Source organism: Trypanosoma conorhini, assembly GCF_003719485.1.
Source record: "Trypanosoma conorhini strain 025E chromosome Unknown Tco_14.4_contig_00548, whole genome shotgun sequence".
In the NCBI taxonomy this organism is placed as follows: domain Eukaryota; phylum Euglenozoa; class Kinetoplastea; order Trypanosomatida; family Trypanosomatidae; genus Trypanosoma; species Trypanosoma conorhini.
The window spans coordinates 252-12788 of record NW_021704637.1 but is presented as its reverse complement, the minus strand read 5'-3'; the positions used below and the strand labels follow the sequence as shown (position 1 = coordinate 12788).

At 54.4% G+C, this 12537-nt stretch overlaps 4 protein-coding genes across 4 annotated transcripts, besides 9 other annotated features; all 4 read left to right on the top strand.

The window, feature by feature from the left end:
* On the top strand, window positions 1-1128 carry Tco025E_07274 (uncharacterized protein; the record flags this gene model as incomplete). The annotated part of the gene is made up of 1 exon (XM_029374140.1): window positions 1-1128. A coding segment is annotated over one exon (1128 nt), but the record flags the coding sequence as incomplete, so codon positions are not given.
* Window positions 1129-1742: 614 nt separating this feature from the next.
* Window positions 1743-1770: a microsatellite.
* A 202-nt stretch (window positions 1771-1972) lies between these two features.
* Tco025E_07273 (putative serine/threonine-protein kinase) lies at window positions 1973-4330 on the top strand (the record flags this gene model as incomplete). The annotated part of the gene is made up of 1 exon (XM_029374139.1): window positions 1973-4330. One exon carries the CDS (start codon window positions 1973-1975, stop codon window positions 4328-4330), a length of 2358 nt encoding a protein of 785 aa, XP_029225749.1.
* Window positions 4331-4416: 86 nt separating this feature from the next.
* Window positions 4417-4468: a microsatellite.
* A 344-nt stretch (window positions 4469-4812) lies between these two features.
* Window positions 4813-4853: a microsatellite.
* A 47-nt stretch (window positions 4854-4900) lies between these two features.
* Tco025E_07272 (putative choline dehydrogenase) lies at window positions 4901-6487 on the top strand (the record flags this gene model as incomplete). The annotated part of the gene is made up of 1 exon (XM_029374138.1): window positions 4901-6487. The coding sequence occupies one exon, from the start codon at window positions 4901-4903 to the stop codon at window positions 6485-6487; it is 1587 nt and encodes a 528-aa protein (XP_029225748.1).
* Window positions 6488-6614: 127 nt separating this feature from the next.
* Window positions 6615-6634: a microsatellite.
* Window positions 6635-6986: 352 nt separating this feature from the next.
* Window positions 6987-7018: a microsatellite.
* Window positions 7019-7348: 330 nt separating this feature from the next.
* Window positions 7349-8770, top strand: Tco025E_07271 (uncharacterized protein; the record flags this gene model as incomplete). Its single annotated transcript, XM_029374137.1, has 1 exon — window positions 7349-8770. One exon carries the CDS (start codon window positions 7349-7351, stop codon window positions 8768-8770), a length of 1422 nt encoding a protein of 473 aa, XP_029225747.1.
* A 406-nt stretch (window positions 8771-9176) lies between these two features.
* Window positions 9177-9215: a microsatellite.
* Window positions 9216-9924: 709 nt separating this feature from the next.
* Window positions 9925-9977: a sequence feature (A-rich).
* Window positions 9978-11041: 1064 nt separating this feature from the next.
* Window positions 11042-11073: a microsatellite.
* A 1285-nt stretch (window positions 11074-12358) lies between these two features.
* Window positions 12359-12390: a microsatellite.
* Window positions 12391-12537: the final 147 nt, after the last annotated feature.

The window sequence follows — 12537 nt, the reverse complement described above, 5'->3', positions numbered from 1 at the left end:
CAAGAGGAGGAAAGGGCCGCAGCGGCCGAGGCGGCCGAAGCAGAGCGACAGCGACAGCGGCAGAGACAAGAGGAGGCAAAGGCGCAGAGCAAGGCACGCAAAAGCGAGGAGTCACAAGCCAGCAAGAGTGAGGAGAAGGAAAGCAAAAAAAGGCATGGAGAGGCTTCGGAGGAGAAGGCGCCGAAGCCCGAGGATGAGGAGCGGCGCAGACGGCATGAAGAAAAGCGGCGCCGTGAGAAGGAATTGGCGGAGCGGGAAGAAGTTTTGGCGCCAAACGAGAGTTCAACGCCAATCCCAAATGCTGGCCGCAGCGACCAGCACCGCACTTCTAATGCGCCGACTACTGTCACTACGCCTGCCGCCGCAAGTGCAGTTGCGACTCCCTTCGCCGCAGGGAAGGCCCCGCCGCGCACCAAGCCGACGCACGAAGTTTTGGAGGGGCCCCAGTTAACCGCCGCCCCGATCCCTGGCGTCATTCGTGAGAGCAAACGCACGGCGGGCGTGAAAGCGCAGGAGCTGGAGGATGAGGATGACTGGAAGCGGGTCGCCGAGCAGCAGGAGGCAAAACCAGTCACCAGTGGCAGTGGTAGTGGCGGAGGTGCAGGCGAAGCGGAGGCAAGAGGTTACTTGGGGCAGCAGGCGCTGAAGGCAAAACGCGAGCAGGAAGAGGAGGCCGCGCGCCGCGCGCAGGATATGAACGCACGTGTCCTTCAAGGCGGAGGCGGCGGTGGTGGGATCATTATCCACACCTCGAAGAGCGGCAAGTCTGGCGCGGCGGTCGCGGAGAGTGAACTCAGCAAGCTGAGAGAGCAACTGCAACTGCTGACAAAGGCCTCCAACCCGTTGGGAAAATTGTTAGAGTCCATCTACGATGATATAGACACCATGGCGAGGGAGCTGGAAATGTGGCGCTCGGAGGCGCGAAGCCAGGCACTAGCCGCGGCGGACGCCAGGCGACAGACGATGGAGAGCCTGCAAGAAGTCCACGCCCAGCTCCAGAACCTGGAGGACGCCATCAAGGATCAGGTCCTGAAGACACACAACATTCGTCGCAGTGTCATTAACAACGACAACGCCATTGCCGGCATGGTCCGCATGATTCTTGGCCCTGACACCGGAAAAGGTTAGAGCGGCCCCTTACCGTTGGCCCATGTAGAAAAGGGAGAGAGCTATGCGATGACAGAAACGTGTGAGGCAAGGAATGGAAGCAAGGTACCCAAAGACGCGGGAAAAAGGAATAATAATTAAAAAACAAAAAAGTGGAAGTTAAGTCTTCCATTGTTTTAGGCCACAGTTTTATTATGTGATTTTTTTTTGTGTTATTGCTGCTTCTCTTGCGGGGTATCTTTTTTTTTTCTTGTTTGCGCTTTCTGTGCGGCTTTCCCCACCGCAAGCCGTGCATGTGTGGGCGCCTTTGGGCACTCGCCTCTCCCAACGCTGTTGCCGTGTGCCTCACGTGCCGCACCCTGCCCCCTCGCTGCGTTCCCCCGGACCCGAGACCCGCAGCGGCGAGGAGGGGACGACGTCGCTGTCGCTCCTCTTGCGTGGAATCCCTCTACTCTTCTCTTGCTGCTGTTTCTCTTTTTTTTTTCTTCCTTTTTGCTTTGTTGTTGTTGCCGTGACTTGCATGGGCTCTGCCTGGTTGCCAGCCTGTGCGTGGGAGGTGCTGCGGCGCAGGGGACGTCTGCAGCGTCCCACGCCGGTAGCAGTGAAGGGAAAGGAGAATTGTCAAAACACTGGACAAGTAAAGTAAAGTAAAGTAAAAAAAAGGAGTGTGGGGGATATCTACACACACAGACACACACGCCTAAGAGGGGAAAAGGAAGGGGCGCCCGCACTGTTTATTTATTTTGTTTGTGTGTGGACTGTTCTTTTGTGAGCCCTTTTGTCGGGCTGTCGTCGCTCGCGCTCGCTCACGCGAAGAATAGCGCCCGCACATTTGTCTAGAAAAAGGCAGCGGTGTGTGCTTCGCATGGAGAACTACGTTCCGATACGGGTGTTGGGCAAAGGGAGCTTTGGCTCCGCCTGGCTCGTGCAGCGGCGCAGCGACAGGATGCAGTTTGTCGCGAAGGAGGTGCGGCTGCTCGGGATGAAGCCTGCGGAGCGGGAGAGCGCGAAGCACGAGATTGACGTCCTGCGCACCCTGCACCACCCCAACATCACCCGCTACGTGGACCACTACGAGCGCAACGGTTCACTGTACATTGTGATGGAGTACGCCAACGGCGGCGACCTCTACACCAAAATTAGAAACCGCAGGGGGGCGCGTTTCACGGAGACGGAGATTCTGCACTACTTTTCCCAGCTTTGCCTCGCGCTTCTTCACCTGCACGAGCGTCACATTTTGCATCGCGACCTCAAGACCCAAAACGTCTTCTTGACGAAGGATGGAATTGTAAAGTTGGGGGACTTTGGCATCAGCACCGTCCTGCGGAACACGTTTGAGCTGCGGCGGACGGTGTGTGGCACGCCCTACTACTTTTCCCCCGAGCTCTGCCTCAACAAACCGTACAACAACAAGAGCGATATCTGGGCGCTGGGTTGCATTTTGTACGAACTCACAACACTCACGCACGCCTTTGATGGAAATAACATGAAGGCGCTTGTACAGAAAATCCTAAAGGGGGTGTATCCTCCGATTCATAGCAGTTACTCACCGAACCTCTCCAAGTTGATTTCAGCCATGCTGCAGATCGACCCAAGGCTGCGTCCCAACGTTAGTCAACTCATTCTCCTTCCGTACATCCGTGACTCGCTGTCGAGTCTGCAGAGAGCCGTGCAGGTTGCCCACCACGATCATAAGCCGTTTGGCCCATCGGGGGAAAAGGAGGAGCCCGCCCGCCTGCAACAGCAGCCGCCACCGCAGCAGCCGCCGCAGCAGGATGGGGCGCAAGAAGCCGAGGAGCGACGGAAGGAAGAACAGGCGAAGGGGTTGAAGTTGGCGAAGGAGCGACAACAGCTGCGGCAGCAAATGGAGCAGCGACAGCGCGAGAACGAGGAGCGGCTGCGGCAAATACAGGTGCAGCAGCGGCAGGCAGAAATTGAGCGCAATCAACGGAAAAAGGAGTTGGAGGCACGGGTGCGCGAGCAACGACGTGAGGCAGAGAAACGCGCCAAGGCGCAGGCCGTTGTTTACAAACAGCGAGAGGAGGAATGGGAGCGTAATTTGCGGGAACAGGCCGAGGAGAATAGACGCAAGCAACGCGAGGAGGAACGTCTTGCACGTGAGAGAGCGGGGCAGGATGCGCTTCGTGAGAGGCTTCTCAAGAACGATGTCAATGGTAACGGCAATGGACAACTGGAGAAGCCGGCGCCGTCAGCCGCTGCTACGGCCGCCGAGTTGTACCGGGAGATGCGACGCCAGGCTGCCCTGAACAAACAGCGCATGTTGGAAGACATGCGGGCATTGCCGGAGCGTGCGGATCCCCCTGTCGTTTCCGCCGCGGCGGGGCAAAGGCGAGTGCCACCGCTTTCGCCAGAGTCTCCACCGCATGCTCGGCAGTGTCAAATTAACTCCTTGGGGAAGATGACACCGGCGGAGGCGGAGGAGGCGCGCCGGCAGGTGTACTTGCAGATGCGGCGTGAGGCACAAGAGAATAAGCGGCGTGCACTTGGCCTTGATGGGGCCCCAGGTGTTGCGTTACCAAAGCACCAGCCACCGGCGCAGCAACGACCTGAGGCAACACCGCAACACGAGCCAAAGCAGGAGCAGCGGCAGGAAGCACCACCACCAGTACCGCAACAAGAACAACAGCAGCAGCGAGCATTGGAGGAAGCCGCGAAGGGAGGACAAGCCGTAGTGTGCGCACAGCGTGTAGCGGAGAGCGCTGCGCCCCGTGTTTCGACGCCCCCGCCGGCTGTGGAGGAGGCACCTGAATGCCCAGCGCCAGATGGTGGGACGACGACACCTGACGACGACCGTGCAGGGAAGAGGCGGGATGAGGATTATAGCGCTCTGCAAACTGTTATTGATGCCGCATTAACGAACGACGAGCCGCGTGCGGATGTGAAGGACTTTCATGATGAGGCCTTCTCCGACGGAGACCCGTCAAAGTTCATGCTGGATGGGCAGACGCTTGTGCTTCCAAACGTTCAAGCAACGGACCCGCTGATGCATCGCATCGAATCCCTTCGTTTATTCCTTGAGGGCCAGTTGGGCGAGTCTGCACTGATGGCCTCGTACCGTCAAATGAACAATATAGCCGTGGACGACGACGAGGCGATGCAGCGTGTAGCAGACATGCTGCCGGAGGAGCAACAAAAATTTATCCCTCTAATTGCACAGCTGATCGTATGCGAGGACGCATTCAATCGTCAGCTTCTACAGTAGCCCTAAAGGGCGGTGCGCCTGTTCGTTCATCTCCCCATAATTTCCACATGTGCCACGCGTTCTTTGAGTTTTCTCTGCTCATGAACGCGTGTTTGCTTGCGTGCTTTGACTTGCTTATTCTTTTTTTCGTTGCTGCTTCTGCGTCTCTCCACTGCGTCAAAAAAAAAAGATCATAACACGAACAATACCATGCCGATTTTTGTTTGTTTGTTTTTGCTCTTGCGTGAGTGAAGGGTGCAAGCTGTTTTCGTGTGCGTATGCGTGTGCGTTCCAGTGCCGCGGGAAGAACGACATGCAGCGGGAGACGGAACTGTTACAATCCGAACTCATTTCTGTCAGGAGGAGCGCACGGTGTGCGTGTGCGTTAGATATGAATGTGGTTTTTCCATCTTATTCTTCCTTCTTTGCCTTCCATTTGCCGCTTGTGTTGGAGGGCAGTGTTTGCTTCTACACACACACACACAGAGAGACCAATAAAAAACATATATATATATATATATAACTATATTTATTTATTTCTTTAGCGGAGGAAGGGGCTGATAGAGACTCGCGTGGCGGAGCTGGAAGGGAATGTATCGGACTGCTCCGTTGCGAGGTGCGAAGTACAATGTCGCCGTGGTGGGCGGCGGCCTCACCGGTTGTCTCGTCGCCGGCCGCCTTGCGATGGGAAACGTGACGACCGCCCTCGTTGAAGAGGGCGACGATATCCGAAGGAAGCCGCGCTGGTACCGAAGCGTTCCCTCCAGTCTCCTCATCCACCGGTTTGCGAGGCGCAACTACGAGAGCTTTGAAAATGTGACGACGCCCCAAAAGACGCACAAGGCAGCGGACGCGCCGGTGCCCGTGACGATTCCCACCCCACGCGTACTCGGCGGGGGCGGCATTATGGGCGGCCGCTCGTGGAACTTGGGCGATCAGGAGGACTGGGAGGGCGCCGGGTGGAGCTTCCGCGAGGAGTTGCTCCCGCGGGTGCAGCGGCTCGAGAGCTTGGAGGATTCCCCACCCCACCGTGGGCGCCGCGGCAAATTTTTCATTTCACGCTCCGAGGCGCTCTCGCCTTTTTTCAAGTCCTTCTGTGAGGCGATGTCGAAGGACACGGCCCTGACCGCCGACTTTAATAGGAAGGAGTACCACGTCCGCCCCGGCTGCGGGCGCGCTGAGACGTTTGTGGACCAGCGAACAGGAGTTGCCCACACCACGCTGCAGAGCTACTTGTTAGACGCCATCGCCCTTAAGCGGCCGCTGGACGTCGTCTGCAACGCGCGGGTCATTGGCATCAACGCAAAGGAAGGCGACAAAACTACCAGCGCCGGTGTTTCCTATGTTTTGTCCAACGGCAAGACCGAAAGCGTTGACGCCGACGCGGTGATTTTATGTGCTGGAGGGATTGGGACACCCCGCTTGCTTGCCTCCTCGCAGGGAACACTTTCGATCGACCCCGCCGTGGGCACGAATTTCTGGGATACGCCGCAAGTCAAGATGCAGTTTCGAACCCGCATTCAGCTGAGCCACAACTGTTTCATGGAACCCCTTGTACAGATGTGTGTGGGGCTAAATCTTATGTACGGCAAGCCGCTCCACGCGCTGTGTTCCGCGTACGATGACATGATATGCTATTGGTCTAGCACCGGTGATCAGTGCCCGGACGTGAAATTTATTTTCCAGCCCTTCACGATGAACAACGACGGCACCATCCCGGTGGGAGGGTCGCATGGGGTGCAAATTATTGCGCAGCTGGTGCGCCCCAAGAGCCGTGGTTGCATCCGTGCCGATGGAACGATTGATCCACAGTATCTGACGCACCCGGATGACGAACGGGCCCTTCACAAGGCGGTGGCGCGTATAAAGGAGCTGACCACGATGCTTCCACTCTCAAACATTTTTTCTGACATGATTGCTGAACGCTTTGAGTCCGCCAGCATCTACGGCGGGGCGTCATTCCCCGTCTTGGACCCTGCCACATTTCGGGTGAAAAACACCAGCAATGTCTACGTCTGCGACGAGAGTCTCCTGCGTTCCCCGCTAGTGGGCGATTCACTGCCGTACATGCTGGCGCTTGGAGAGAAGTTTGCCGACGAGTTCCTGCACAAGCCTGAGATGCGCGGCAAGAAAGAGGAGGAGGATAAGGGAATGAACAAGGCGCGGATTATTTATTGAGCGGCGCAGTATATATAGTTGTTTATATGGTATGGTTGGCTTCTTCTACACATTTTACATCTTCTTCTTCTTTTCCAGTGTGTATGCCTGTGTGTGTTTGCATCCGTTGAGAGAAATGCAATCGAATTTCTTATTCTTCTTCTTCTTGCCGTGACGCTGCCCTGTCCCCTGCCTCTGGGGAGGGCGTGGGGCGCCTCGAATGTACTACGGTCCCTCTGTCTGTCTGTCTGTCTTCCGCTGCCAATTATTATTGCTGCTGCGTTCCCTCGTCCTGCTGCCTCGTCCTGCTTATCCCTTTTCGCTCCTCTGCGCAGGTTTGTGTTTTTTTTTTCCTTCCTTCATTCTTTACCAGGCATCACTGAAGCGTCAAGGCGGGGTGTGCGTCTGTTCGTATTTTTTAGGTCGTCCTTTTTTTATTTTTGTTTTCTGTTGGCCGCCGCGGCGCCCGCGGCGAGGACGCGTTAAGGAGCGAGAAGAGAGTAATTTTTCTAAAAAAAACGAGAGAAAGAGAGAGAGGCAGAAGAAAAAGAGCTAGGAAAAAAAAAGGAGACATTTTTGGTCGTCATTGGGTGAATAAAACAAAAAAAAAGAAAAAGAGGGGCCGCGAAAGACTTTACACACACAACCTGGCAAAAAGAAAAAGAAGAGAGCTGGGCGTTTGGTTGGGACGGACAGGGCCAGTCAGACAAACGTAGACCTCATTTTCGGTGTCAGGGAGTAGGGCGGCGCAGAAGAGTATTTGCTGATATCTTTGCAGCCTTTACTGTCATTATTGTTTGTTTGTTTTTTTTTTCCGGGGGTTTGCGTTGCGCGTTGCCCTGTTTTTCTCTTCGCCACCGAACCGCGCGGGAGTCCTTCAAAATGCGAGAGGGGAACGGAACACCGTCGGCGTCTGGCAACGGGGCAGGCACCCCCCATCCAAATGGGCGCGGCCGCGAGTTGGGCGACACCGGGCCGCCGAGCAACGTCCGCAGGCAGTTCGCCATTCCAAAACTGGATGAGAAGCAACTGGAGATGAAGCTGCAGGAGGCACACGGGCCCGCCGCCTCGTATGTCGTGGCTGAAGGAGGAGTGGGCAGCGGCACGACAACAGCGGCAAACGTCACTACGGAGGCGGCGGCGGTGACGGAGGCAAGCTCCATACCACTGAACTCAAATGCCCCAGCGTTTGTGCTCGGGGCAGGGAATAGGTACGCTGTGGCGAACGCGATTGCCGTTGATAGCCCCTCTGTGAGCGCCACGGCTTTTGCAAGCATGCAGTGCCAGTCCCAGCAGTATCAGCTTCCACATGTGGCTCCAACCGACCAAGAGGTTTATCTCTCACAAAGTCTGCTCCAAATGTGTCCTCGGGAGATATTGTTGTGGGTCTTGCACTCACTTGTGGAGGAATCTCCGGTGCTTGCTCCCTACATTCGTATGCGCTGTGAAAAGGCCCTTCTTGCGATTTCCCAGCAACAGCAGCAGCAACAACAACAACAGCAACAACAACAACTGCAGGCCCCAACGGTTGGACTTTTTGCAACTCATGCTGCTGGTGCCCCTACAGGGAATGCAGCATGGGTGCCACATCTTCCTGCAGCCAACTATGAAAGCCCACGAGCTTCCTCATACACAAGCGCTGCATCTCCGCATGTTGGTAGTGCCCGTAAGGGACGGGGGAGCAAGGCTCGAGAGGAAGGAATTTGCAGCTTGCATAATAACGTGCGTTCCATGAATCACCTGCAGCTTAATAAGCAGTCAGGACTGTACGAGTGTGTGCACGGTTTTCATTGCCTTGAGGACGGAGGGTCTGCCGCTGTTACACCGTGCAACTTCAAGAACGCCAGCGCCGCAAGTAACCTTAGCCTGGGTGCCAGCAAAACCTACGTCACTAACCCCAATTTGGGGGCCCAGCACGCTTTCAAGGCGTCACAATGGCAATCCCGGCAAACGAAGGAGGGCAAAAGTGCCTTTAATGAAAACGTTGGCATCGTCAAGACAATGACCCCAACGGCCTCAACTGCCCCAAAACTCCAAAATGTTCCCACCGCTGTCACCGCCAGCGCTGTCAGCAGCAGCAGCAGCAGTCATTGCAACAACAACAACAACAACAACAACAACCTACAAACCAACGGTAGACCACGCGTTGCCGGGTGCAATAAGAACGGAACCGATGACCCCGTGCACCATGAGTCAGGTGGGCTCTACGTGAAGGGTGACACACCGGGATTTACTTGTGATATGAACATACTGCAAAACCTACTTCAAACTGTTCGTGAGCTAGCCACGGAGGAAGGAGAGTAACTGTTGTGAAAGGGGCCTGCAGATGCATGCCTCGGAAGGAAAGGGTTGTCAAGGCGGGTGAAGCTGGTGGAGGGAAAGACACCTTTTTCCGGTTGGTGGGGGCGTGTGTATCCTCTTCTTCTTTACCCTGTTTTTGTTTTCCGCCTCACCCCGTGCTGTTTGTTGACCACCCCTCCCCCTCCCCCACCTTCGGCCGGCCTCCGCCGCACCTGCACAATGCTCGAAAGCTGCATTCAAATTTAACTGAGAAAAAACGGACCTAATCAGAGAGAGCCTAGAAGACATCAAGTTGTGTTCACTTTCCGTGTACTTCCTTGACTCTCCTTGAGTGTTTGTGGGCGTGCGTGGCGTCATCGCCGCCAAGTTCCGCTTTAGAGTGCCTTACTGCGCTCTCCCGTCCGGGAATACACATTCACTGAGACACGCACACGCACACACACCCACATCAAAACAAACCGTCGGGTGGCTTTATAGAGCGGAGCTGTGAGGCCGTAGTGCCTCTCCGGGAAGGGGGCGGGCGGGTTTGCGGGCCGAACTGCGCGGGATTCAAGTGCCTGTCGCCCCCCCCCCCCCCTCGCCGTCTTCTCTTCCTCTCTCTCTGCGGGAGGAGGAGACAACACCTGGTGGCGTTGTTGGTGGGGAAAGGAAAATAAAAAGGACGGGGTGCAACGAAGAAGTTGGGGCAAGGGCTGTGGCCAGATGTACAAAATTGGCAGCAAAGAAAAGTGCACCGAGTGCACAGACAGAACGACAATAAAAAAAAAAGCGAATATACATAAAATAACGCATTTCAAATGTAATGATATTACCTTTTCGCGTGCCAAGAGGAAAGAGAGATATTGGCGGAAACACGAAGCAAAAAGGGAAGAGGAGGAAACACCAACTATGAGCGGGGCTTTATTTTGTTTTTATCCGTTTATGTGCCTCTGTGAAATTTTAAGGACCAACACGAAGGAAGGCGCCTAACCCACGCACATAGATATAGGAGAAAAAAACATACAAATTTTTGTTTATTCTTTTTTTTTCTGTAGATAATTTTTTTTTATTTGCCCTTAATTTTTTGGTTCTTTGTTGGTGTTATGGCCCTTCCTCCTTGCGGTGTGTTTGTCGCATCTCACTACTTTTGGTCACGACTAGTTTTGTTACGCATAACATTGCTTTGTTTGCGTGTTGGTTTCTTTGTTTTTTTTTTATCTTGGTGTTCTTTCGGTCGACTTCTTTGTCGTATGTATAGGGCGCTTATCTACATTCCCACATACATTTGCCGCGTTCGTTTCTCCACAGCTTGTTGATGCTGTACTACCCATTAACTCTTTGGACGACGGCGGCGAAAACCGACTGCAGTCGCCGTCTTTTGGCTGGAGGTGCTAGTTTGTTTGAAAGGTTTCTGCTCAGCCGAGGTTGTTGGCCAATTTTCTTTTTCCCCCTATTTATCTCTCCTTCTTCTTTTTTTGTTGTTTTGCTGTGTGCGTGAACGGGCTCTCCCCTTCTCTCTTTGTTCTCCGCTCGTTCCCTCCCCCATCCTTTTTTTTTTTTTCCAATGCCCGTCTCGAGTTCTCTCCCTCTGTGTGGGTGGGGGGGCTGCCGCCACTGCTGGCGGATGCAACGCGGGAGGCGGAGCGGAGGTGCGTGACTTATTTGCCGTGCCTGTGCGTATGTGCGTTCCCCTGCGCAACCTGATGTATATACGTACTTACATATTTAGTATATCCATATCGCGGCTTGATTCTTATTTTATTGCAGTTTCGCAGTAGCCTCGCGGTGCCTTCTTCGGCCAACACGCCTGCACCTCCCCTCCGCTCCTCGTCGCAGTGCCGCCATCCGCAGAAGGGATTTATTTGTAACACAATACTGGTACGCATTACGCACTCTTCGCCACTTCAGGTCGTTTGTATGACTTCTTTTTTTTTTACTTGTTGTTGTTGTTTTCCTACGTATATGGATGCGTGTGTGCTTTTATACGCCTTTTTTTTTGTTTCGGCTCTGTCTTTGCGTTCATCGTTCCTTTCCTTCCTCTCCCGCCCGGTTGATTGCATTGTTTGTTCTTTCCTTGCAGCGCACTTCAGTGTATGCGTGGTGTATTGCCGTACAGGCGGTGCAGGGAGTAACGGCGGTCGTCACCGACGTTCCCTTGGGCTCCGTCCCCATCACACCCCCGCCACTGCGGCTCCTGCCACCCTTTGTAGGCTCCGCGGCCAATAACCTGTTGTATCACTTTTTTCTGGCTGACAGGAGAGAGCTCCGTCATGTAAACCACTCTATATCTATCTCTGTGTTTGTGTTTGTGTGTGCGTGTGTGTGTGGAACTGAGGGCGGGGGCTATACAATCAAAAAAAAACAAGAAAACAAGTACTGTACCTAAAAAACGAGGATTAGAAGGAGGATGCGAATGTGTGGTGAGACAGGAAGCTGGAATCGTTTTTTTTTTTTGTTCCTTCCGCATACTGCTCGGCCTCCTTGACTTGTCGAGTTTTTTCTTTTTTTCCGAGGGCCTGCGCGAATCGCGGCGGGCGAGCCAAAAATCAAAGAGCAAAACCAGCAACGAGAGTGTGCGAGAAAAACATGACCCAACGCGAAGGCGACAGTGGCGTATGGAAGTGGTGTGAGGGGGCGCTGCTGCGTTTTGCCGCCGCCTCGTCCGATGTTTTTCCAGAAGGTGGAGGGGGGAAGGGAGGCAAAGCGCAGTGAGCGACTGCGGCAGGGGCGTCCAGGCATACTGCCCTCTCCTTCTCTCTCCACTCCCCTAGTAACCCACAACACACCACCAACAAAGATACGTCGCACCAAGACGAAACAGTAGTGGTCAAGCACGTGTTTCTGACAGCTTTTTCTGAATGCGCGGCACGATAAGAAGATGCGTGAAGCAAAAGAATGCATCAAAATTGGGAAAGGGGAGAAGTATAAGGCTTTGATGGGAGGATACTATTTTGTTGTTGTTTGCTATGGTGTGGGCGCACACGGTGTCCGAGGCTTGTTCGTGGATGTATATACACGTACATTGTTTTGATTCCCCCCCCCCTCCCGAGTGAATGCCTCCGGGTGGATGTGCCTGGATGCGTGTGTGACGCCCTTACTGTTATGTAATATAGGAGATTGGTCTGAAAAACGGAGTCTCAAGTGGAGACGCTTGGGAAGCATTACTAAGCCGCAATTGGTAAACATGCATATGTATGCGTATATATGTATGGTACGTGGAACGGGTGCGTTCTGATGGGGCGTTGCCCACGCATGGGGTAGTTGGAAGGGGCGGACTTGCCCGCCCCTCCCCTACTTATCTTCTCTCACGGCAATTTCCCCCGCCCCAACCACAGCGGAAGAAGACTCGCTGTGGTAGCTACGCCCACAAAACGTCTTCAACGAAGTAAACGAGAACTTGTTTGTTGTTGTTTTCGGTATGCGTGTGCATGCGCAGTAGTGGCGACAGTGCGTGCATGTGTCAACTGCAGCCGTCCCCTCGCCTTGCTTCACTCCTTCCTGGGCCTTCTCATACGGCTCGTGGTGCACGCATGGACGAAGGAAAGCAACAGTAGACGAAGAGAGGGGGTAAGAACAAGAAAGGTCATTCCCCGTCTTTTGCTTATTGCCTACTTTTTTTTGTTTTTGTTTTTTTTTGTTTTTTTAAGTATTTGGCTCTTTCCCCTCGCGTCCGTCCCCCGCGCCGGCGCTGCTGGTCTGCGCCTTCGCGGCGCATCAACTCTGCGGTGCTGAATGGCCGTCGTGCCCAGCGACGCGACAAAAACGAAGGAACTTTCTGTTACGGTGTGTGT